This window comes from Mobula hypostoma, chromosome 6 (assembly GCF_963921235.1).
Source record: "Mobula hypostoma chromosome 6, sMobHyp1.1, whole genome shotgun sequence".
Taxonomy (NCBI): domain Eukaryota; kingdom Metazoa; phylum Chordata; class Chondrichthyes; order Myliobatiformes; family Myliobatidae; genus Mobula; species Mobula hypostoma.
Genome location: NC_086102.1, coordinates 97048472 through 97075623, shown reverse-complemented (window position 1 = coordinate 97075623; position 27152 = coordinate 97048472). Strand labels below are relative to the sequence as shown.

The following is a 27152-nucleotide window of genomic DNA, read 5'->3' as shown; positions in this document are numbered from 1 at the left end:
TCAGAATCTGGTTTAATATCACTGGCATATTCATAAAATTTATTGTTTTTTGGCAGCAGTACATAGTAGTAGGCAGCCATTGATCCCAGGGGATCATACATCCTCTCTAGGGCTCAAGCTTGGGTGGGAAGATTTGAAGAACTGGCTGTTGCCCATGCAGTGGGTTCCCCCTCTCCATGTCACTGATGTAGTCCAAAGGCAGGGCAAGCACCGATACAGCTTGGCATCATTGTCATTGCAGAGGTTGCCAGAGCGAAGTTGTAAACAACATCAAACTGCCTTAGGGACCCTGGCTCCGGATCTCTTCCTTGGGGTTTACTCCTGAAGCCTTTCCCATGGGTGGATATGGCTACAAGACAACGGAGGTTCAAAATCAGAGTACACTGCAGTACATAATAGTAAAATCTATTAATTGCAATAAGTATATATAAAGTAAAATAAAAAACATACTAAATTAAATAAGTATTGCAAAAAGAGAGGGGAAAACAGGTAGGATTCATGGGTTCATTGTCCATTCAAAAATATGATGGCAGAGGGTAAGAAGCTTTCTTTCTTTTCTTTTTCAATCTTTTTATTAGTTTCATAAAATATAAACATAACATAGCAATAATATAAAATTGTTGGAAATACATTTTTATACTTAAAGTGAGTAATTATAAAACCAAACAGTATAAATTGACAAAACTCCCAATCGTGTAGGATAACAATGAATAATACAGGACAAAAAAAAAACTGGAGAAAAATCATGAAAAAGAAAAAAAAATAGAAAAAAAAACAAACCCCACCCCAAAAAAAAACTAAACTAAACAGAATTAGGCAACTAAACTAGAAAGACTTGGGCAATTCTAACAACGTAAAAATGGAAGAGAAGAAAACCTTAGTGTCGACGACTCCATTCCTCTCAACCAACAGTACAGAGAAGTAAAATAAGTTTGGAAATGGTCAAATTACATCATATGAAAATGCTGAATAAATGGCCTTCAAGTTTTTTCAAATTTAATGGAAGGGTCATAAACCACACTTCTAATTTTTTCCAAATTCAAACACACCATAGTTTGTGAAAACCAGTGAAATACAGTAGGAGGGTTAATCTCTTTCCAATTCAGCAAAATGGATCTTCTAGCCATTAAAGTAAGAAATGCAATCATCCGGCGTGCTGAAGAGGTTAAATGATTTGAGTCTATCATTGGTAATCCAAAAATAGCAGTAATTGGGTGAGGTTGTAAGTCTGTATTCAAAACCGTTGAAATAATATCAAAAATATCTTTCCAATATTTTTCCAACAAAGGACATGACCAAAACATGTGGGTTAAAGAGGCTGTCTCAGAATGACATCTGTCACATATTGGATTAATATAAGAATAATAATGAGATAGTTTTCTTTGGACATATGAGCCCAGTGCACTACTTTAAACTGTATCAACACATGTTTAGCACATATAGAGGGTGAATTAACCAATTGAAGAATTTTTTCCCATTTTTCAATCAGTATAATAGTCTTAAGTTCTCTTTCCCAATCAGTTTTAATTTTATTGGAAACATCAGGACATAAATTCATAATTATGTTATAAATAATTGCTACAACACTTTTCTGAGAAAGATTTAGATCTAAAATTTTTTCCAGAGTATCCATTGGATATGAGTATGGAAAATTAGGAGAAGCAGTAATTAAAAAGTTTCTAATCTGTAGGTATCTAAAAAAGTGAGAACTGGGTAAGTTATATTTATTAGAAAGTTGATCAAAAGACATGAAACAATTATCCAAAAATAAATCATGAAAACGTACTACACCTTTGGTTTTCCAATCAAAGTAAGCTTGATCCATAGTGGAAGGTTGAAAAAGGAAATTAGATATAATAGGACTTGCTAAAATAAATTGATTGAACCCAAAAAATCTTCAGAATTGAAACCATATACGTAAAATATGCTTAACTATTGGATTATTCATTTTTTATACAATTTAGAAGAAATAAAAGGAAGCAAAGTTCCTAAAACCGAACCCAAAGAGGACCCTTGTAATGAATTACATTCAAGATTTACCCAATGTGGATTTAAAGATACATCCAAATCTCGTAACCAAAATTTTAAGTATCAAGTATTAATTGCCCAATAATAAAATCTAAAATTCAGGAGGGCAAGCCCCCCTCTTTTTTAGATTTCTGTAAATACCTTTTACCTAGCCTAGGATTTTTATTCTGCCATATATATGAGGAAATTTTTGAATCAACATTATTGAAAAAAGATTTTGGGATAAAAATTGGAACCGATTGAAATACATATAGAAATTTGGGCAAAATAATCATCTTAGTAGCATTAATCCGACCAATCAAAGACAAAGAAATTGGTGACCATTTAGTAAACAAAGTTTAATCTGATCAATTAAAGGTAAAAAATTAGCTTTAAATAAGTCTTTATACTTTTTCGTAATTATTATCCCTAAATATATAAATGAGTCAGTAACCAATTTAAATGGTAAACATCCATAAATAGGTACCTGCTTATTTAGGGGAAATAATTCACTCTTATTAAGATTCAATTTGTAGCCAGAAAAATTACTAAATTGAGCCAACAAAGCTAGAATAGCAGGAATTGACTTCTCCAGATTAGCGATATATAACAACAAATCATCTGCATATAGTGATAGTTTATGTATTTCGTTTCCGCGGGTAATACCAAAAATATTGGGTGAGTCACGGATAGCAATTGCTAAAGGTTCAAGGGCGATATTAAATAGTAAAGGACTAAGAGGGCATCCTTGCCTAGTACCACGAAAAAGACGAAAAAAGGTAGATCTTTGATTATTAGTACAAACCGAAGCTACCAGGGAATAATATAACAACGTAATCCAAGATATAAATGTCAAACTAAAATTAAATTTCTCAAGCACACTAAATAAATAAGGCCATTCAACTCTGTCAAAGGCTTTCTCAGCATCTAATGAGATAATACATTCCCGGGTAATAAGTGAAGGGGTATAAACAGTATTCATTAACCTCCTAATATTAAAGGATGAATAACGATTTTTAATAAATCCAGTTTGGTCCATAGATATAATTTGAGGTCATACCTTCTCTAACCTAGTTGCTAAAATTTTTGAAAAAATTTTGAATCTACATTCAAAAGAGATATCGGTCTGTATGATGCACAATCAGTAGGATCTTTATTCTTTTTAAGAATTAAGGAAATAGAGGCTTCATAAAACGATTGTGGTAATTTACCTAAACTGATTGCTTCTTTGAATATTCTAGACAACCACGGAGAGAGAATAGAGGAAAAGGATTTTAAAAATTCCACTGTAAACCCGTCCGGATCGGGTGCTTTACCAGAATTCAATGATGAGATTGCAGTTATTATTTCTTCCTCTGTAATAGGAGTTTCTAATGATAAACAATCTTCGGATGATAATTTCGGAAAATTCAGTTTACTTAAAAAATCATGCGTGGTATTAAAATCATGAGGAAAATCAGAGTGATATAAAGAGGTATAAAATTCTTGAAAGGTTTTGTTTATCCCATCATGATCAACTGTCAAAGTATCATTGTGTTTGCAAATCTTAGTAATTTGATGTTTAACCGAAGCAAATTTCAATTGATTAGCCAATAATTTACCCGATTTATCACTATGAATATAAAAATCACTTCTAGTTCTCATTAATTGATTTTAATTGAGGGTGTTAATAGTAAGCTATGTTCCAATTGAAGTTCAACTCTGTGTTTGTACAGCTCCTTACTGGGAGAAATAGCGTATTTTTTATCAGTTTCTTTAATTTTATCAACCAACAAGTGTATTTCATTCTTAGCACGTTTTTTCAAACCAGCTGAATAGGAAATAATCTGACCATGGATATAAGCTTTAAAAGCGTCCCAAACTGTTCCATTGGAAACTTCTTCCGTAGTATTAATTGAAAAGAAGAAATCAATCTGTTCCTTTATAAACTTGACAAAGTCCAAGTCTTGAAGCAAAATAGGGTTAAATTGCCATTGTCTATTAGTACAAGAAGTATCCATTAACTTGATAGAAAGTTTCATTGGAGCATGATCTGAAATGGTGATAATGTCATAATTACAATCAATTACAGATGGGATTAATTGAGAGTCAATAAAAAATAGTCAATTCGAGAATAAGAACGATGAACATGTGAAAAGAATGAGAATTCTTTATCGTTTGGATGTAGAAATCTCCAAATTTCTGAAATCCCAGAGTCAAACACAAAGAGTTAATAAGAGTAGCCGACTTATTCGGTAAAGCCGGACTACCTATGGATCTGTCCAACATGGGATTCAAACATAAATTAAAGTCACCGCCCATTATCAACATATACTCATTTAAGTTAGGAAAGGAAGTGAATATGTGTTTAAAAAATTTAGGATAATCCACATTCGGAGAATAAACATTAACCATAGCAACCTTTTTATTAAAAAGTAACCCAGTGATTAACAAAAATCTGCCATCTGAGATAATGTCTTGATGAATAAATGTAATTGAGGGATCTAAAAAAATAGAAACGCCTTTAATTTTGGCTTGGGTGTTCGAGTGGTATTGTCGTTCTTTCCAGAACTTAAAGAAGCGTTGATTATCTTCTTTCCTTACATGAGTTTCTTGTACAAAAATAATATGAGCATTCAGTCTTTGGAATACTTTGAAAATCTCTTTCCATTTTATTGGATGGTTTAAACCATTTGTATTCCAAGAGACAAAATTAATAATGTGAGCCATAATTTAAGATTAACCCTTTGGTGAGTAAAGGGTTAACCATAATGTGAACTCATGAAATCGGAAGAGGAATACATGATCAGAGAGGAACCGGAAATCCCGACACTGCAGACATCTTTGTAGTCCTAAATCAGCCCAATAGAAAAAATTAAAAAAGAAAAAGACTACCCCACCCGCCATCCCCAAGAACCCCGAACTAAGCCAGAAAGGGCTGAAGAAAGAATAACTAATACTAAATCTAACCCCATTTCTGCAGGAGGCAACTCCAAAGATGTATGTTATATAGATGACCCTCCAAAAACTGATATATATATATAAGAAAATTAAACACTATACTAAAATAATCTACATAGTATAATTACTAAGATACATAAATAAGAAAAAGTTAGTATCAATATGTATGATTAGTTAATTATAAATGAGAGTAAATAAAATATCGCTTCCAAAAAAAAGGGATTATGGGAAGAAGAAACATAAGAACATGGCGTCCCAAAAAGAACAAAGGAGATCATGCAAAAAGAAAGACAAATCGCCATTTTAATTGTACAGAAACAAAAATAAAGAACATATAACTGAAAATGATCGTCAGATCAAATTGTTAGTAATAATATTGGAAAACAAAAAGTTAAGGAAAAATTAACTAAAAGAAAGTAACATTATTCGCAAGAAATAACTATTTTATATAAGTTGTAAAGTAATAACTATAGTAGTAAGCACAAAACAAAAATCTTGACCTTATAAAAAACCTTCATCGTACGGTAGTAGAAGGTTTATTTAAAAAAAAAACACCAGAAAAAAAAGCTGATACTGAGAGCACAGAACATTTAATTAAAGGGTGGTGTCTGCATCAGATGGGTAGTTATCATCCAAAAAGCTTCGAGTGGCGGTTATGGAATGGAAGACGCGACGAGATCCATCAGGAAGAGAAATTCTGAGACGTGCAGGATACAATAATGCTGGTTTGAGATTTTTTTGATAACATTCCGACATCAGGGGTTTAAAAGTCAGTCGCTCCTTCATCACTTCGGGACTGTAGTCTTGAACTATCCTGAAGGAATGCTGACGATACTTGATCATCCCTTGCCGACGAGCAGTCTGGAGAAGCTGTTTTTTAACATTAACATAATGGAAATGAAGAATAATTGGTCTCGGTTTGGATACAGCCGATGTCGACTTTGGCCACGGTATATGGTGGGCACGGTCAAGTAATGGAGGCTTGTTGGGAAAAACTGAACTGAATGTATCCTTTAAAAGTTGAGCAAAGAATATTGAAGGGTCTCCATCCTCAACATCCTCGGGTAGACCAATTATACGTAAATTTTGTCTTCTCGATCGATTTTCAAGATCAATGACTTTGGATTTAAAATGTTGCAGTTGTTTAATAGTCGAAGCTAAATTCTGCTCTAAGTTCTCGACTTTTGAATCCATCTTCTGAGATTTAATATCCAGTTCAGAGATTTTACTTAGATGTTTTTGAACTTCACAATCCAGGGATTCCAGAGATTCCATGATTGATTTTAAATCTTCATTAAGGCTTTGACGTTGTTGTTCAAATTTATCAGATAAACTTTCAGATAAATTTTGACGTTTTCCTCTAGAAACTTCATCATAACCTCATAAGATAGCTCCGTTTGTTTAGAGTCACCTTTCCTTTTTCCTCCATTCCCGTCAGAATCTTTCCCATCTTTGGCTTTGGATCTTGTACTCATTTCTTTAAATTCCAGAGTTGCAATTTAAGAAAAAATCAGTAAGATAGAATAAATCTTCTGGTGTGGATAAAATTGATTAGATCAAGGAGATCATAGGTTAAGAAAGATAACGGGAATGGAGCGAAGCCAGAAGCGACTTCACTCCATGAGCGCTCCCTGCAGAATCCGGTAAGAAGCTGTTCATGAAATACTGAGTGTGTGCCTTTGGGCTCCTGTACCACCTCCTTGATGGTAGCAATGAGAAGAGGGCATGTTCTGGGTGATGGGGATCTTTAATGATGGATGCCACCTTTTTGAAGGTGTCCTGGATGCTGGGGAGGATGGTGCCCACGATGGAGCTGGCTGAGGTTACAACTTTCTGCAGCTTTTACCAATGCTTTGTTGTGGCCTCTCTTCACCAAGCAGTGATGCAAGCAGTTAGAATGTTCCCCATGGTACATCTGTAGAAATTTGCGAATGACTTCAATGTTTGTAGCCCGGATATTGAACTTTTTGCTGTTGGACTCTGGCCATATTATTTGCCAAGGGAAATCTCGCATGTAATTGTGGTTGTTGTGTACATCCCTCCCTCTGCCAACCCGACGTCGGTGTGCAACATCATTTACACCGTCATAGCCAGATTACAAACCCAGCACCCGAGTGCCCACATTACCATCTCGGGTGACTTCAACCATGTTACCATGGCTAGAACACTGCCCAACTTCATGCAGTATGTGAGCTGTACAACCAGAGGGGAGAGGACTCTGGATTTGATGTACGCTAACGTTAGGGATGCATACAGCTCCTCTCCCCTCCCCCCATTCGGAAGGTCAGATCACAACCTGGTGCATCTAAAACCCTGCTACGTGCCTCTGGTGAAGAGTAAACCTGCAACCTCGAGGACAGTGAGAAAATGGTCGGAGGAGGCTTATGAGGCACTCCAGGGTTGTTTTGAGGTGACAGACTGGCAGGCACTCTGTGAGCCACATGGGGAGGATATTGATGGGCTCACAGAGTGCATCACTGATTACATCAACTTCTCTGTGGACTGCAATGTTCCGACAAGAACTGTCCTTTGTTATTCAAATAACAAGCCATGGGTGACAAAGGACATTAAGGACATCCAGAACGCTAAAAAGAGGGTGTTTAGAGATGGAAATAGGGAGGAGCTGAGGGCAATACAGAGGGACCTGAAAGCCAGGATCAGGGAGGCTAAAGACAGGTTCAGGAGGAAGCTTGAGTGGAAACTCCAGCAGAACAACATGAGAGGGGTCTGGAGGGGGATGAGGACCATCACTGGGTTCCAGCAAACTAGCAACAGAGGAGCTGAAGGCAATGTGGACAGGGCCAATGAACTTAACCTGTTCTTTAACAGATTTGATATTGTGACCCCTGCCCATCCCCACATGAGCCATCTGTTGTCGGCCCCCAACCAACACATATTCCACTCTCCCCTTCTACCCCTCCTCACAGTCCCCCACCCTGCTCTCATGACTATACCCCTCCCCCCCACAAAACCACTATGGTGGGCTTCATGGCTGAACAGGTGAGAAGACAGCTGAAATGTTTCAACCCAAGCAAGGCTGCAGGACCGGATGGTGTCAGTACCAGGGTGCTCAAAGCCTGTGCCCTTCAGCTATGTGGAGTACTTTGCTATGTATTCAACCTGAGCCTGAGGCTCTGGAGGGTTCCTGTACTGTGGAAGACGTCCTGCCTCGTCACTGTGCTGAAGACGCCGCTCCCCAGCGGCCTCAATGACTACAGACCGGCGGCATTGACCTCCCACATCATGAAGACCCTGGAGAGACTTGTTCTGGAGCTGCTCTGGCCTATGGTCAGGCCACACTTAGATCAGCCCCGACTAGGAGTTGAGGATGCCGTCGTCTACCTGCTGAACCGTGTCTACGCCCACCTGGACAAGCCAGAGAGCACTATGAGGGTCATGTTTTTTGACTTCTCCAGTGCATTCAACTCCATCCGCCCTGCTCTGCTGGGGGAGAAGCTGACAGCGATGTAGATGGATTCTTGAATACCTGACTGGCAGACCACAGTATGTGTGCTTGCAACACTGTGTGTCCGACAGAGTGATCAGCAGCACTGGGGCTCCACAAGGGACTGTCTTGTCTCCCTTTCTCTTCACCATTTACACCTCGGACTTCAACTACTGCACAGAGTCTTGTCATCTTCAGAAGTTTTTGGATGACTCTGCCATAGTTGGATGCATCAGCAAGGGGGATGAGGCTGAGTACAGGGCTACGGTAGGAAACTTTGTCACATGGTGTGAGCAGAATTATCTGCAGCTTAATGTGAAAAAGACTAAGGAGCTGGTGGTAGACCTGAGGAGAGCTAAGGTACCGGTGACCCCTGTTTCCATCCAGGGGGTCAGTGTGGACATGGTGGAGGATTACAAATACCTGGGGATACGAATTGACAATAAACTGGACTGGTCAAAGAACACTGAGGCTGTCTACAAGAAGGGTCAGAGAAGGGTGTCTACAAGAAGGGTCTCTATTTCCTGTGGAGACTGAGGTCCTTTAACATCTGCCAGACGATGCTGAGGATGTTCTACGAGTCTGTGGTGGCCAGTGCTGTCATGTTTGCTGTTGTGTGCTGGGGCAGCAGGCTGAGGGTAGCAGACACCAGCAGAATCAACAAACTCATTCATAAGGCCAGTGATGTTGTGGGGATGGAACAGGACTCTCTCACGGTGGTGTCTGTTGCCATCAATAGGCTCTGCCCTTTTCTAGATTATTCTTTTGTCCTTATAAATACATATTAAACTTCAGATGTCCTTCAATCTTGTCCATCATTGATACTGTATGACTCCTCTTTGCCTTCCTAATTGCCTTTTTGACTGTCATCCTGCCCTTTTTATACTCTTGACATCCCCCAACTCCACCCTAATTTATAGTTCTCAAGCTGCTATATCCTTCTGTTTTCTCTTTATCTTACCCTTGATATTCCTTGACATCTAGGGTTCCCTGTATTTGTTATTTCTGAGTTTTCCTTTACCCTTTAAAGGGAAGCATTGTAATGCATCCCCACATGCTTTGCCTCTGTTAAACTTGCTCAATTGACTGCACCTCCCTGTTGTCTAAAGTTTAATTCCTTACTATCAATCACCTGGTCTTGTCACGTGCACTCACTACATGCTGCGTTTCTGCATTACCGTGGGGCATCACGGTAGCGTGAACACTATTACAGCTCGGGGCATTAGAGTTTGGAGTTCAATTCCAGCATTCTCTGTAAGCAATTCCATGTGCATGTGAGGTTTCCTCCCACAGTCCAGACGTACCAGTTAGTAGGTTAATTGGCCATTGTAAATTGTCCTGTGATTAGGCTAGTGTTAAAATCAATGGGTTGCTGTGCAGTGCAGCTCAATGAGCCAGAAGGGCCTGTTCCATGCTGTATCTCTGAATAAATAAACAAATGACAATGGAAGTTTGTAGAGTGGCTAAACTATTGGACTGTTGTGTAGTGGCCTATGTGATAGATCTGAGAACATAGATTTGAATTCTATACAGCAGATGGGTAATTTAAGTTTGTATTTAAATATGGAGTGAAAAGCATCAGTGATGGTAACCAGGGTACGATCAGATTTCAGTTTAAAACAGTACAGCGGTTGTTCTTATAAGGAAGCCTTTCCATACAGACCCATGTGCTCTCTAAACTTGTAGCAATGTTGTTGATTCAACTGCCTCCTGAAATGACCTAACAAGCTATTCAGTTTCTGGGGCAGTTAGTGATCTGCCTTACCAATGACATTTGTATTCTGTGAACTATTAACAAATAATTTGAAGGTACCTAGCTGACTGTAAAGCACTTTGGGACATACTGAAATTGACACAAGATCGACATAAATGTAAATACCTTAGGGAAAAGCTTGGTAATTGTTCAGTGTATATTATCTTCATACAGGTACACAAGTTGATGATGCCAAAGCACTGATTGCTGCCAGCAATCTCAAGATCCTAGGCTGTGATGACTTAGATGAAGCAGCTAAAATGGTAAGCAAGAGATGGGAAACAAGTCATTCTTTGTATCTCAATAATGGACTGAATTTGTAAAAAGTAGATTCTTTTCACTGTCTTGAGATTAGTCTGACAAAATATTCCACAGCTGATATATTCTGCATTTTTTGTTAGCTTACCCACCATTCTACTAATATCATAATCTGGATATCCATTCTCAGGGAAGAATAATTTTTGTAATATTGGCTATAAGTAAACACCAGGAGCACTTCCAATTAAACTCTTGTGCAGCTTTGTGATTCCCATCCCATCTTATTACTGCCTCTCCTTTACCCATTTCTTCATTTGGTTTTTACTTTAATTTAAATATTATATTTCCCAACTTATTTTCTTTCATTGAAATAGCAAACTTTGTATAGCATAAAGTCTGTCTGTTTTTAACTTCATCAGAATTCAGGAGTATTACGATTTATGTAACCCAGCATTATTTCATATGACAAAGCAGATGGCACATGCAGCAGTCCATGCTGCTACCTCACAGATTTAGTGACCCTGACCTTCAGTACTGTCTGTGTTAGTTTGCATATTCTCTTTGTGACTGCGTGTGGTTCCACTGAGTCCTTCAATTTCTTTCCACATGATGGAGGTATGCTGGTTCGGAGGTTAATTGGTCACTGTAAATTGCCCCTGTGGGTGTGGAAATGAAAGGTATGTGTGAGAGAGATGGAGAAAACAGGTTACATGGAATAAATTGGGGAAATTAATCAAGGTGGTGCTTCAACAGCCAGGGTGGGCTGAATGAGCTCCTATGTTGCATGTAAATAAGAGAAAGGAGCTCTCTGAAATGAATTAACTATCTTCTGGTACATTGAAAGATCATTTTTAAAAACTGATTTTTTTAAAAGTTTTGCATAATCATTTTCCCTTTGGACTGTGTCCAACCTGAAGTTGTTTATAAGGTGAAACCTTTTAAGGATTACTGTCTTTACTTGCAGGTTGTAAAGCTTTCAGAAATCATGTCATTGGCAAAGGAGGCCCAAGTGGATGTCCATTTCCAGCTGCCAGTTTGAGATGATTAAATAAATTCCTGTGGTGTTATACAAATGGTGTTTAAATCCCTCGTGTCTTTGTGAAGGGTCTCTTGGCCAAGATTCATAATTGTACACATCATATTGCCTTGTAGCATGGTTTTGTTAGGCATCTTGTTTTGTTTAGTTTCGCTGTGCAGACTGTGTAGGTTTTTTAATTATTACAGATATTATTTGAAATTTGCACACGTATTGAGCTTCACCTGAAACTGTGCAGGCATAGATAGGTTTTTAAATTATTATGGATATTTTTTAAGTACCAATGTGTTCGATAGGTTGATGTTGAAGTATAACCGTGTAACCAGATCTGAACTGATCCATGATTTTCATAACCTGCCTTCTGACTTGGTAACCTGTACTTGCTGTTTAAAAGAATTACTATCTGTGTACATGTCCACAATTTTTCTTTGATGTATTTTGTGGAAACCATTTGAACTATCAAGCCTTGAGTCTTCTTCTGAAAAGCACCAAAGTTATTAATGAACTTTCCTAACATCTTCTCGTACAATTTCTATAAAACAATAGAAAATAAGGAAAAGTGGTCCGTTGTGGAAAAAGGTTAGTGTTCAAACATGTTCCTGCTGTATTTTTTTCTCAATAAAGTCAAAACTTCAAAGTTCAAAGTATTTTTTTTATTATCAGAGTACATACACTGTAAGTCGCCATGTACAACCCTGAGATTTATTTTTCTGCGGGCATACTCAGCAGATCTATAGAACAGTAACTATAACAGTATAAGATGATGAGAGGCATTGATCGTGTGGATAGTTGGAGGCTTTTTCCCAGGGCTGAAATGATTGCCACAAGAGGACACAAGTTTAAGGTGATGGGGAGTAGGTACAGAGGAGATGTCAGGGGTAAGTTTTTTGCTCAGAGAGTGGTGAGTACGTTGAATGAGCTGCCAGCAACGGTGTTGGAGGCAGATGCGATAGGATCTTTTAAAAGACTTTTGGAAAGGTACATGGAGCTTAGAAAAATAGAGGGCTATGGGTAAGCCTAGTAATTTCTAAGGTGGCAACATGTTTAGCACAACTTTTTGGGCCGAAGGGCCTGTATTACGCTGTAGGTTTTCTATGTTTCTATGTTTTAGGATCAATAAAAAATCAACCAGGGTGCAGAAGAGAACAAACTGTAAAGACAAATATAAATAGATAACAAGAATATCAAATAATTAGGTAAAGAGTCCTTAAAGAACACTGCAGCACAGAAACAAGCCCTTCAGCCCATCTAGTCTATACCCAACCATTAATCTCCCTGGTCTCATGGACCTGCACCCAGATCATACCCTTACATGCTCTACCCAAGTGTGATGAAAGAGGGTTACAAAAGTACACATAGACTAAGATGTTAACTGTCCTGTGCTAGCACCAGTGGGATCATCAGTTGATCTGCTACCTGTCTTCAGGAGAGAGAGATAAGTAAGACAATGGAGCAGCATTTGGAAATGTTAATAAGGAGACGAGAGAGTTTAACGGAAGGAGACACCGGTCTGAGTATTGTCAAGACCGGCTCCTTTTGAACCCTGAACTGTTTGAAGTGTGAGGGACAGGCGATACCCCAGCAGGGGGATAAAAAGGGACAGGTTCGCTAAGGCAACAGACACCACACACGACACCACGAGGTAACGAGACCCTGGAAGCAGTGTGCCCCCACAAGTCGGTGGGAATTTTTGGAGGACTGATCGTGGGACCGGCCATAGACGCACAGGGTGGAAAGATACGGTCGGCGGGAACCTGGCGTGTGTGTCCACCCTTGCCTGGGTGCCGGGTTCACTGCAGAGGAACGATCGTATCTGAAACGGAGGGGTCACAGTCGGTGACCTCAGAAGACATTACAAAGGGCTCGCCCGAAAGCTAACTGTAAGGAATATCAAAGGTCTGTTGAATCCGATTTGAATATCAGCATTCGCTCTCTCTCTCTCTCTCTCTCTCTCTCTCTCTCCAACGGCACGACGGCGATTACTGCGAACTGAACTAAACTGAACTCTGTCACTTGTGATTGAACATTTTACCCCTAGACTGCGATAGTGCTGATTGACCCTATTATCCTAGTTCTGTGTACATGTGTGTTTATTCATTGCTAACCTGTTGTGTATATATTCCTACTATTAGAGCACTGTGTTGCTTATTTCTTTAATAAAACTTTCTTAGTTCCAGTAATCCAGACTCCAACTGAGTGGTCCATTTCTGCTGGTTTGGCAACCCAGTTACGGGGTACGTAACATAAGTGGGGTTCTCGTCCGCGATTTCGAACGCTAAATTTGAGACAGGGTAAATTGATTGGGTTAAAAATCCCGAAAGAAAGAAAAGGCAAACAGCAGAAATGGAGATTGAGGAATTTCCAAAGGCGCTGACCTTGGAGGCATTAGAGGATGCCAGGAAAGCGGAATTGGCAGCTGTGGCCAAACGATTGAATCTTGTTAAGGGGAAGTCGACAATGAGGAGAGAGGAGATACACAGAGCTATCGTAGAGCACTATGTATCTAAAGGTGTGTTTCCCCAAGGGGAGCTGGAGGTGATATCTATTGGAAAACCTGGTGGAGACGCAGTACAGGTGCAGCTTGAAAAACTGAGACTCGAGCATGAGTTCCGGGTACGGCAGCTAGAACACGAAGAGAAACAGTTAGAATGGCAAGAGAGAGAGAGGGACAGACAGTTGGAGCAAGAAGAGAAACAGAGGGAAAGGGAATTCGAGCTGGAGAGGTTAAAGATAAGGGCAGAGCAGGGGCCCATGCCGAACCAAGGTGGAGGGTTCAGGGCGACCCAGGAGGTTAGGCTGGTTCCCCCATTTGACGATACCGATGTGGATTGGTACTTTCTCCATTTCGAAAAAGTTGCTGCAAGTCAGGACTGGCCGAGGGATAAGGGGCTGTTTTGCTTCAGAGTGTACTTAAAGGGAAAGCCCAACAAGCTTACTCGGCTTTGTCTGCGGAAGATGCCCAGAGGTATGAGGTGGTGAAAGAGGCCATCCTCAGGATTTATGAGTTGGTCCCGGAGGCATACCAGCGGAGGTTCCGGAATGCGAGGAAGTAGTGGGACCGCACGTATTTAGAGTTTGCCCATGAGATGCAGACATATTGTGAGCATTGGTGCGCCTCGAAAGGGGTAGATGGGGATTATGAAAGTCTGTTACAGCTGATCCTGATTGAGCAGTTTAAAGGTTGTGTCCCTGAAGGTATGAGACCCTACCTGGATGAGAAAGAGGCAGCCACGTTAGCCGCAACTGCTAAGTTAGCGAATGAGTACGCGTTGACGCATAAAATGAAGTTTGCCCCGAGTAAAGGCTACCAGAAGGGTAGTCAGGACGGCGGGGAGAGTCCGCCAGAAAAGTCAGTAAGTAAGCCGGGGACTAGTGAGAAGGATAAGGTAGACCGGGAGCAGTCTGGTAGGAAGTCTCCTGGGGTTGTCTGTTATAATTGTGGGAAAGTCGGACACTTTGCATCCAGGTGCTTTGCCCCAAAGAAGGTGATGGGGAAAGGAAAAACGGCGATTTCGACTGGCTGTATTGAGCTGGTAAACAAACCGCTAGGGGAGGAAAGGTCTGCCACAGTTCAGGAAGGGCGCGAGAGGTTTATCTCGGCCGGATTGGTGTCGGTGAAGGAGGGGTTAAACCCAGTTCCAGTGCGGATCTGGAGAGACATGGGAGTATGTCAGTCATTGGTATTGAAGAGTGTGTTAGAGTTTAGTTCAGAGACCCAGACTGGGGAGGTCAGGGTCAAAGGTATTGGGGAAGGGACAGAAGCAGTACCCTTGCACCAGATACACCTAAAAAGCGACTTGGTCTCTGGACGGGTCACGATTGGGGTGAGGCTCGAATTACCGATGAAAGACGTGGAAATCTTACTCGGTAATGACCTTGCTGACGGTAATTGTGTTCTCGGCAGTGAGATTGACAGGGCCGCCTGTCAGCATTAAGGCCCCGCCCATGGAATCACAGGTTCATCCTGTTTGCGCAGTGACTCGCTGTATGTCCAGAGAGACTGCTGAGACGTTTCTACCAGCCTTGTACGAGGAGGGGGTAGAAAGTGAAAAGAAGGAGCGTAATGAAACAGGAGGAAGTGGGGAAATTAAGGTAGATTTATTATTAGAAAAGAAGGACTTTATACAGGCACAGGATCAAGACGAGGAAACAGCTCTCTGTGAAACAGAATTATAAGGGAGCCAGTGAATTATGGTGTGAAGGGGGAGGCGCTAAGGAAGGAAGGGAGACCAAGTACCGCAGATGAGGAATGGGGGGTGATGCAAAAGAGTTACGGGGATGAGATTTTTAACCTGGCCCACAAGGTACCCCTCGGTGGACATTTTGAGGTGCTGAAGGAAACAGTCGGCGGAGCCATGAGAGAGTTTTTCTGGCTGCACAGGAGGAAGGATGTTATTCATTATTGCAGACGTGAACTGAGATGGTCACAGGCTTTTGATATGCTAACAAACCTAGTCGGAGTTAGCGCAGAAATCAATGAAGCTAGGGTGCCACCTGATAAGGGGAAAACCCATTTTGAAAAGATGAATATGGTACCGACCAGATGGGAGAAGGCTATTGTTTTGGCCAGCTCTGCTGATAAGGTCTCTCCCTTAATCCCTGAACAAAGCGACCCTTTAGGAGAGCACACGTGTGTTTGATTGTCCGGAGGCGATGCAAAGAGCTGGGACATGGAGCTGTTGTCACATCAGGTCAGCCTAGTGAGCAACACCCCTATAGAATGATTAATTCAGTGACAAACGGGCTAAAGAACGCAGAAGTGTATATTGGCGATGTAGTGGTCTGGAGTGACACGTGGGGAAAGCACATTGTGGCACTGTTTAAACGGCTGTCTGAAGCCAGCCTGACAGTAAACCTCGCAAAGAGTGAATTCGGCCATGCGAAGGTCACTTATCTGGGATTTGCGGTAGGACAGGGGCAGCTGGCTCCGATGCAAGCTAAGGTGCGGGCTATCGCTGAAGTCCCCACCCCGACAGACAAGAGAGCCCTGAGAAGGTTCTTGGAGATGGTGGGGTACTATCGGAAGTTTTGCAGAAAAAAAAACAACTTTGCGGATAGTGCCCACCCTCTTACAAAGCCCTTGCCAAAGAATGCTAAATTGATATGGGACGACCCTTGTTATCTGTGTCTGGGGCGAAAACCACTGAGAAGTGACACTGATCACAATTCATTAGTGTTAACGGCCACTATGAAGTCTGCTAAGTTGGAGCCTGGTTTGGGAGGATTATTAAAATAACACATATAAAAGGAACAGAAAATGTGATTGCTGACTGTCTGTCAAGGTGTTGACAACTTAAAATTCTCTGTATTAGCCAAATAGCTGATGAAGATGTATATTTGTGTGTATCTAATAATGTATTCATGCTTATAATTTTTACCCCGGTAAAAATCCTTAAAGGGGAAGGGTGTGACGAAAGAGGGTTACAAAAGTACACACAGACTAAGATGTTAACTGTCCTGTGCTAGCACCAGTGGGATCATCAGTTGATCTGCCACCTGTCTTCAGGAGAGAGAGATAAGTAAGACAATGGAGCAGCATTTGGAAATGTTAATGAGGAGACGAGAGAGTTTAACGGAAGGAGACACCGGTCTGAGTATTGTCAAGACCGGCTCCTTTTGAATCCTGAACTGTTTGAAGTGTGAGGGACAGGCGATACCCCAGCAGGGGGATAAAAAGGGACAGGTTCGCTAGGGCAACAGACACCACACATGACACCATGAGGTAACGCGACCCTGGAAGCGGTGTGCCCCCACAAGTCGGTGGGAATTTTTGGAGTACTGATCGTGGGACCGGCCATAGACGCACAGGGTGGAAAGATACAGTCGGCGGGAGCCTGGTGTGTGTGTCCACCCTTGCCTGGGTGCCGGGTTCACCGCAGAGGATCGATCGTATCTGAAAACAGAGGGGTCACAGTCGGTGACCTCAGAAGACATTACAAAGGGCTCGCCCGAAAGCTAACTGTGAGGAATATCAAAGGTCTGTTGAATCAGATTTGAATATCAGCATTCGCTCTCTCTCTCTCTCTCTCTCTCTCTCTCCAACGGCACGACGGCGATTACTGCGAACTGAACTAAACTGAACTCTGTCACTTGTGATTGAACATTTTACCCCTAGACTGTGATAGAGCTGATTGACCCTATTATCCTAGTTCTGTGTACATGTGTGTTTATTCATTGCTAACCTGTTGCATTTATATCCTTACTATTAGAGTACTGTGTTGCTTATTTCTTTAATAAAACTTTCTTAGTTCCAGTAATCCAGACTCCAACTGAGTGGTCCATTTCTGCTGGTTTGGCAACCCAGTTACGGGGTACGTAACACCAAGTTTTTCTCAAATTTTGAAATCAATCCCAAATCTACCACTTGCGCTGGCAGCTCGATCCACATCACCCATATGTTCCCCTTAAACATACCACCTTTCACCCTTAATGCATAAACTCGAGTTGTTGTCTCACCCAGCTTTAGTGGAAAAGGCCTGCTTGCCTTTACCTATCCATACCCTTCATAATTTTGTATACTTCTATCAAATCTCTCCTCAACCTTCAACATTCTAGGGAACAAAGACCCAACCTATTCAACCATTCCCTATAACTCAAATTGTCAAGTTCCGTGTAAATTTTCTCTGAACTCTTTTAATCTTATTTACATTCTTTCCTGTATGTAGATGACCAAAACTGGACACAATCCTCCAGATTAGGCCCCACCAACGTCTTATACAACTTCAACATAACATCCCAATTCCTGTACTCAATACATTATTTATGAAGGCCAATGTGCCAAAAGCTTTCTTTTTGACCCTATCTACCTGTGACACTATTGTCAAAGAATTATGGATCTATATTCCCAGATCCCTCTGTACTATTGCACTCTTTTTAAGACCTGTCCTGGTTGGTCATATGGAAATGCAACGCCTCACACTTGTCTGCATTGAGTTCCATCTGCCATTCTTCAGCTCATTTTTCCAGCTGGTCCAGATCCCACTGTAAGTTTTGACAGTCTTCTTCACTGTCCACTACACCCCTAATCTGCTGATCCAGTTTACCACATTATCATCCAGATCGTCAATACAGATGACAAACAACAACGGACCCAACACCGATCCTTGTAGCACACCACTAGTCACAGGCCTCCAATCAGAGAAACAAGCACTGTCTGGCTTCTCCCGCAAAGCCAATGTCTAATCCAATTTACTACTTCAACAAAACAGGGTTATAGACATCCGAGAAAAAGTGCTTGAAATGTACCCTTGTGTACACTGGAAAATATTTCTGCAATTTGACATTTAAGCCTCATAGGCTAGAATTGGAGTATTTATTTAAATATGCATTATCAACCCAGTTATTGAATTCAATGAAGTAGTTCTGTTCCGCAAAAAGATGGCATCTAGATCACAAGCAATCTCACCTGGCCCCTCCACACTGATGTGGTGATCACATGTATAACAGCATATGTACTTGGGCAACTGAGAAGATTTGGCTTGTACATAAGGATTCTCTGGAGTTTCCATAGATACATTATGGAATGTATCCTGATGAGTTGCCTCTCAGCCTGGAACAGAACTGCTCTGTTCTGGATCGACAGAACCAGCAGAGTGGCAAAGACTGCTCAGTACATCCTTCCACCTAGTCCATCTTCACAGTGTGTTGTATAAGGAAAACTAACAATATTTTTGAGGATGCCTGCCACACTGGCCGTTTCCTTTTCTCTTTTCTTATCTGCTTAAGCCAGTCACCCCTACTGTGGCATAGGCGCTGACAGTAGCTCGCAAGAGTCCTCTGTCCTAGGCCAGTCTTTCAAGTTGTCCCCAGGTGTAGTCCATTTTCCTCTCTCAGAGGTGAGGTCTTTGAAGTTTCTGTAAAATGGAGTTGCTAGCCCCATGCCCAACCCTCCTCCTTTCAAGGGCTGGGCTTCGGGCTGTCTATGGCAGAGTTTTGTTTTCTTTGGCAACACACACGAAGTCCTGGAGGAACTCAGCAGGTCAGGCAACATCTATGGGAAAGAGTAAATAGTTGACGTTTTTGGCTCAAAACATCGACTGTTTACTCTTTTCCATAGATGCTGCCTGACCTGCTAATTTCCTCCAACATTTTGTGTGTGTTGCTTTGGATAAATATCATCTGCAAATTTTCTCTTTTTTTTTCTTTTTTACCTTCTACCAAATGTTGTGACTGGCTAAAACTGAGCCACCCAAAAGCTGGAATTGGGAAATATAGTAGTCTTTATTCACAGCAAACTTTAGGGAGGTCAATCCAGAGATGATCCAGTAGAATCTTACTCTCCTGACATGTTTTATACTTCAACATGATAACAACAAGTAATTAACTATAGTTTCAATTGTTATAATCATATATATTAGGTAAATTTACAGAATTATGTGGATATTGCGCTGCTAGAAAGTGTCACTGGAAAGGTATTAATGGAGGGGGGAACAAAGAAATAGTGGACGAAGTCTTCACTGTGGAAGACACTGCCAGTATATCAGAAATTCATGAGTATCAGGGGGCAGAAGTGAGTGTAGTTTTTATTACTAAGGTGAAGGTGTTCAGGAAGCTGAATGGTCTGAAGTTAGATAGGTCAACTAGACCAGATGGACTAAACCCCAGGGTTTGGAAAGAGGTAGCTGAAGAGATTGTGAAGGCATTAGTAATGATCTTTTAAGAATCAGTAGATTCTGGAAAGGTTCGGTAGGACTGGAAAATTGCAAATGACACTGCAAACTTTAAGAAGGGAGGGAGGCAATAGCTTCAACACTGCCTACTTTTCTGCTTACTGCATTTCAAGAAAGCCATAATTGAATGTAAATATGTTCACCTATCAATAGTGTTTTTTACTGTCTTGCTTTCGAAGGAGTGTGATGTATGTCTCTTAGGGAATGGGCTATGTTAGGGATAGGTTGTACTCTTCCACAATTCAGTCACTGAGACAACAACAGAACATACGTCAGGCTGCCATTTATGGATTACAGGTCAATGCTCAACACAATCATACACTCAGTACTAATCAACAAGTCAGAATCTGGGCTTCTGTTCCTCTTTCTGCAAATGGATCCTCGACTTACTTATCAGAAGACCACAGTGTGTACAGATTAGTGATAAAATCCCCTCATCACTGACAGTCAATATGAACACACCTCAGGTATGTGTTCATAGCCCTCTCTTCTATTCATGACTGCGTGTTCTGCGGAAACCTCAAGTGCCATCTATAAATTTGCTGATGACACCACTGATGTTGCCAGGATCTCAGAGGACAATAAAGAGACATAGAGGAGAGAGATAAATCATCTGGTTCAGTGGTGTCACAGCAAAAACCATGTACTCAACATCGGTAAGACCAAGGAATTGATTGTGGACTTAAGGAAGAGGAGGTCAGGAAAACACTCACCTTAAGAACATAATATTAGAATTAGGCCCTTTGCCTTGTTGAGTCTGCTCTACCATTCCATCATGGCTATTTATTGTTCCTCTCAACCCCATTCCTGGGCCTTCTTCATGTAACCTCTGACACTTTTCCGAACCAAAAACCTATCAACCTCTGCTTTAGCCAGTGATTTGGTCTTCAGAGCCATCTGTGGGAATTCCATATATTCACTACCCTCTGGCTAAAGAAATTCCTCCTCATCTCTGTTCTAAAGGCCTTTATTCTGAGGCTGTGCCCTCTGGTCCTAGAACCATGCACTCTTGGAAACTTCCTCTCCACTCTATCTTGGCTTTTCATTATTCAATAGGTTTCAGTGTGTTCCCCCTCATTCTTCTAAACACCAGCGACTGGAGGCCCAACGGCATTAAATGCTCCTCATACCTTAACCCTTTTATTCCTGGGATTATTCTTGTGAATCTCCTCTCCAATGCAAGTACATCTTTTCTTAGGTAAGGGGCCCAAAACTGTTCACAATTTTCTAAGTGTGGTCTGACCAATGCCTTTATAAAGCCTCAGCATTACATCCTTACTTTTATAAGCTAGTTCTCTTGAAATGAATGTAAACATTGCACTTGCTTTTCTGAACACCGATTCAACCTGCAAGTTAACCTTCTGGGAATCCTCCCTTTGTACTTTTGAATTCTGAATTTGCTCCTGATTTAGAAAGTAAGTCCAAGCCTACACTATATTTTATCTGATACTTTTTTGTCCATTCTCCTAATCAGTCTGAGTTCCTCTGTAGACACCCTACTTCCTGAAATCTACCTGCTCCTCCACCTACCTTTGTCTCGTCCACCAACATGGCCACAGAGCCATCAATTCTGTCATCCAAATCATTGACATTTAACATTAAAAGAAGTGATCCCAACACCGAACCATGTGGAACACAGCTAATCATCAGCAGCAAACTAGAAATGGCCCCTTTTATTCTTGTCTCCTGCCAGTCAGCCAATCTTTATTCACATTCTGTGTCCTGACAGTCAGCCAGTCTTCTATCCATGCTAGTATCTTTTCTGAATACCACAGGCTCTTGTTAAGCAGCTTCATGTGAGGCACCTCGTCAAAGGCCTTCTGAAAGTCCAAGTAAACAACATCCGCTGACTCTTCTTTGTCTATCCTGCCTGCTATTTCCGCAAAGAATTCCAATTGAGGAAACCAAGCTGACTTTGATCTATTTCACTTTTTCTGTCCTTAATGGTTTTTAGTTGACTTCTGTTGGTTTTTAATAGCTTCCCAATTCCCTAGCTTCCCTTCCCGCTTATTTTTGCTATATTGTATTCATATTATTGGTATTTGACTGTACAGTATATATTTTGCTTTTATATTGTGTTTGACTTCCCTTGTCAGCCACAGTTGCCTCATCTTCCTTTTAGAATACTTCTGCCATTATCCTTGCTATGTCCTCTTCCAATCAGCTTTGGTCAGTTCCTCTCTCAAGCTCCTGTAGTTCCTTTTACTCCACTATAATACTGATATCACTGATTTTAGCATCTTCCTTTAAAACTGCAGGGTGAATTCTATCATATTAAGATCACCTCCTCCTCCTAAAGGTTTCTTTACCTTAAGCTCCCTAATAAAATACGGTACATTACACAGTACCCAATTCAGAATTGCCTGTTCCGTGGTAGACTCAACTACAAGCTGCTCTAAAATCCCATCTTGTAGGCATTCTACAAATTCCTTCTCTTAGGATCCAGCACCAACCCTGATTTTTCCAATCTAACTGAATAATGAAATCCCCCCATGACAATCGTAAAATTGCCCTTTTTACATGTTTTTTTTTTCTGTCTTCCTTTGTAATTTATAATCTCACACCCTGGTCTGTATATGTATAGCTCCCATCAGGGTCTTTTTAGCTTTGCATTTTCCTAACTCTACCCACACAGATTCTACATCTTACGATCCTATGTCATCTCTTTCTAAGGATGATTTTATTTTTTTACCAACAGAGCCACCCCACCCCCTCTGACTACCTGTCTGTTCTTTTGATACAACCTGTAAGTTCCAACTATAATCTTCTTTCAGCCATGATTCAGTGTTGCTCACAATAGCGTACCTGCCAATCTCTAACTACACTATAAGATCATCGACCTCATTCTATATACTGCATGTGTTCAAAGATGAACACCTCCAGTCCTGTATTCATCTCCCTTTTCAACTTTGCCCCATCCAGTTCCCATCCCCCTGCTAAAGACACCATACCCTCCTGCATACATGCAGCCAGCATCCCGAAAACACTTTTAGGGACAAGGACAAATCACGAATGACCCGGTTTCACCGCAGTGAGGACGACCTTCAGAGGCCACTGCAATCCTCTTTACTGTACATAGACAGAGAGGCTACAGTAGATGAAAACTCAGGCACATTAAACCTAACTTCTAGAAAGGCCTCACAAATTTCAGATCACAGAACGATGCAGCACACAGAGTACCATTGATAACAGGATTCAGTGGGATGGCGATTAGTATCCACAGAACAATTAAACCCCACTTTGAACAACTTAAGGCAGGGTGGAGGATGGCCCAATGGGATAAAAACTTGAGGGACATACTAGACAGTACCAAATTACATGCAGCACCAAGCTGTGAGATGGGATCTGTGGGACACTTAAGAATATCAAAAGCACATACAACAGAGCTACTGGAAAATGGGCCCAAGTAGAAAAGAGGTTAAGTTTACATGCAATTCAGTGTAAACAATGTCATATTATATCCATAGGGGAGACAGACAACAGTCCAAGAGTCACTCACAGGGCACTTCAGTAACATTGCAAGGGAAGATCAGACATTTCCCACAGCAAGGGATCCAGTCTTAGGAAATCCTGGGCCTGGAAACTAACATGAACTGGTTAGATTTTCAAAGAAAAAGAGCAGAGAGGAAATGGATTTAACATTAGAGACCTACTCCCCAAAGAGTCAAAACTAAGCTGAATAACTAGGCCTGTAAAATAAACCTACTCCCCAAATAGTCTAAACTAAACATAATAACTAAGCCTAAAAAAACAAACCTAACCCCCATATGATCTAAACTAGGCCTAACATTAGGCCTATAAATTAAATCTACTCCCCAAATGGCCTAAGCTAAATCTAAGAACTCAGCCTAAAAAACAAACTCTCCAAATGGGCTAAACTAAGCCTAATAACTAAGTTTAACAACACTGATTGGATATATAAATTTAGAGCATTGAGAAAAATGTGACACGTTCCCTGTTAATTTAATCTAGACTGGGGACTCTCATGCTCCCAGAAACTAAAGAAATCATCGAAAAAGAGCTTTGACCAGCGACTAATCTGGACATCGGAATTTTTGAGAGAAGGGGATTTAACTCAGGGCCACTGCCAAGAAGAGAAACCAGCAACAGGTCGCTACAGTGAAAAAACGCTTTAACCAGTGACCAAGTTTTCTGAGGTGGTGATTTAACTCAGGTCCACTGCCTGAGTAGAAAAACCAGCAGGGGGTTTCTACAGCGAAAGAGAGCTTTGACCAGTGACCAGTCCTGATATTGGAAGTTTTGATAGGAGGGGATTTCATTCAGGTTCACTACTCAAATAGCTCTTCGAGGCTTCAGTCAAAGAAAGCAGAATAGAAAAGATTTTTTTTACCCTCCCTTCTTTACATTTGCAAGTTAGGACAGTAGAGGTGTCAGACAGGATAGTTGAATGCTCCTTTTGTGGACATGGGAAGGTAGGGAGATCTCCAGTATCACTGATGACAATAACTGCAGGAAGTGCATCCAACTGCAGCTTCTGAAATCCCAGTTAAGGAGCTGGAGCTGCAAATGGAAGAACTGGATCATTCAGGCGGCTGAGAAGATGATAGATAGGACATACAGAGAGGTGGGTACACCCATGGTGCAGGACACAGGAGATTGGGTGACAGGAAGTGGAAAAGGGCTAAACAGCCAGTGCAGAGTACTCCTGTGGCCATCCCCCTCAACAACAGGTATATCACTTTGGGTACTTTGCTGGGGGGGGTGGTTGGGGGTTAACCTAACAGAGGAAAGTTACAGTGGTCAGTTCTCTGGCACAGAGTCTGGCTCTGTGACTTAGAAGTGGGGAGAAGAGGCACGCTATAGATTCATTAGTTAGAGGAACAGATAGGAGGTTCTGCGGGCAAGAACGAGATTCCTGTATAGTGTGTTGCCTCCCAGGTGCCAGAGTCTGGGATATCTTGGATTGAGTCCTCAGCATTCTTAAGTAATAGGGTGACCAGCCAGAGGTCATGGTCCATCTAGGTACCAATGAGATGGGTTGGGTGAGTGACGAGGTTCTGCAAAGTGAGTTTAGGGAGTTAGGTGCTAAGTTAAAGGGCAGGACTTCCCACGTTGTGATCTCATGGAACATAGAATAGTACAGCATAGTACAGGCCCTTCGGCCCACAATGTTGTGCCGACCCTCAAATCCTGCCTCTGTCATGGTCCGGATCGGGGTCCCTTTAAATTTACCTTGTTTATGTTATGATCTGGACCGTTGATTCACTGTTTTCCCATGTCCCTCGACTTTGGTGATTAGAGGCAATTAACACTTGGCTGAACCGGTAGTGTATAGTCTCCGGCCTTCAGACGTTCGGGCGGGAGCGTCTGCAAAGTCATCAAAGGTACGGTGAGCCGATGTCATCTGGCTGGGGCGAGCCTAGTCTCTGCCGATGCGAGTGCAGGTAATTCGCCCTTCCTCACCGGAGCAACCCAGTCCAGTTACCTCGCCAAAGTGAGCCTGCAAAGTTTCCTCATCAAGGTGGGTCTGTCAGTTAACCTGCCGGAGGGAATCAAGAGCCGCTGTCTTCTGTTCCCAGGCCGAGTCGAGAGCTCGCCGCTACCCGGAGGCTCCAAGTCAAGTCCTGGCTCCGGCGGCATTCAAGCACTAAGTCAAGTCCTGGCCCTGGCGGCCTTCAAGCACCAAGTCAAGTCCTGGCCATGGCGGTCTGTGATTCCTGTCCTACCCCCTTGTCTGAATCCCTTCTCTGCCCCTCTCGCCTGTAGCCCTCATCTGCAGCCCCAGCCTGCACTTCGGTCTAGTTCCATCACCGGAGCTAGATAGGTACTGTCTGGTGTTCATTCGTGTTGGTCTTGTCTTGTCTTGTCCTCGCCTCTGTGGGGTAAGTCAGGCCATCTTGCCGTTGCTCCGCGGGGGGGTCATGTCCTGTCTTGTCTTGTCCTCGCCTCCGTGGGGTAAGTCAGGCCATCTTGCTGTTTCCCCACGGGGGGTCATGTTCTGTCTTGTCTTGTCCTCGCCTCCATGGGGTAAGTCAGGCCGTCTTGCCGTTGCCCCGCGGAGGGTCATGAGTCCTGGCCCTATTTCCTGTACCCAAGGAGGGGTCCCAGCTCTCTGTTCTGTGTGTGAGTCCTGGCCCTATGTCCTGTACCCAAGGAGTGGTCCCGACTCTGTGTTCTGTGTATGTGTCCATGGTTCCATGTACCTGCTCTCCTGAAACCGAGGCTCTGTGTTCCCATGTTCCTCCTCTCCCTAGCCCATGTCATGTCCATGCCTGGTTCTGGGGTGCGAGCCTGAGGTAAGGCCCAGGTACTGGGTCCTTGCCCAGTCTCGGGCTTGGAGTCCATACCCTAGCCTCTTCATGTCTCCTCTAGTTCTGGGAGCTGATTCTGTGTCCTAGCCCAGACCATTGGTCCCAGTCTAGTCGTAGTCCTCAGTCCTTGTCCAGTTTGCTACTTCTGTTCCTGCCTAGCTCTCCTGATATCGAACAATAAACTAAATTTAATTAACCTCACAGGGTGTGCCTTGCATCTGGGTCCACCCTTGCTCCCAAAGCCCCCGCGATTGTGACAGCCTCCCATACCATATAATCCCCCACCTTAAATTCCTCTATATTCCTGTCTAGTAGTCTCTTAAATTTCACTAGTGTATCTGCCACCACCACTGACTAAGGCAGTGCATTCCATGCACCAACCACTCTCTGAGTAAAAAACCTTCTTCTAATATCCCCCTTAAACTTCCCACCCCTTACCTTGAAAGCCATGTCCTCTTGTATTGAGCAGTGGTGCCCGGGGAAGAGGCGCTGGCTATCCACTCTATCTATTCCTCTTAATATCTTGTATACCTCTATCATGTCTCCTCTCATTCTCCTTCTCTCCGAAGAGTAAAGCCCCAGCTCCCTTAATCTCTGATCATAATGCATACTCTCTAAACCAGGCAGCATCCTCCTCTATACCCTTTCCAATGCTTCCACATCCTTCCTATAGTGAGGTGACCAGAACTGGAGACAGTACTCCAAGTGTGGCCTAACCAGAGTTTTATAGAGCTGCATCAATACATCGCGACTCTTAAACTCTATCCCTCGA

At 42.0% G+C, this 27152-nt stretch overlaps 1 protein-coding gene across 5 annotated transcripts in view; it reads left to right on the top strand.

The window, feature by feature from the left end:
• LOC134348228 (succinate--CoA ligase [ADP-forming] subunit beta, mitochondrial-like) overlaps positions 1–12236 on the top strand; it is a 191129-nt gene extending 178893 nt beyond the window's left edge. For 3 of the 5 annotated variants that reach the window (XR_010018378.1, XM_063051291.1, XM_063051290.1), the window contains 2 exons: positions 10320–10408; positions 11368–12235. Coding sequence is in view for 4 of the 5 variants with exons in the window: in XM_063051291.1 (XP_062907361.1) it covers positions 10320–10408; positions 11368–11442 (164 nt within the window). In the remaining variant the exon portion in view is untranslated. Of the gene's footprint in view, positions 1–10319; positions 10409–11367 lie in introns of all 5 variants that reach the window. The other 2 variants (XM_063051292.1, XM_063051289.1) reach the window with 2 other exon arrangements.
• Positions 12237–27152: the final 14916 nt, after the last annotated feature.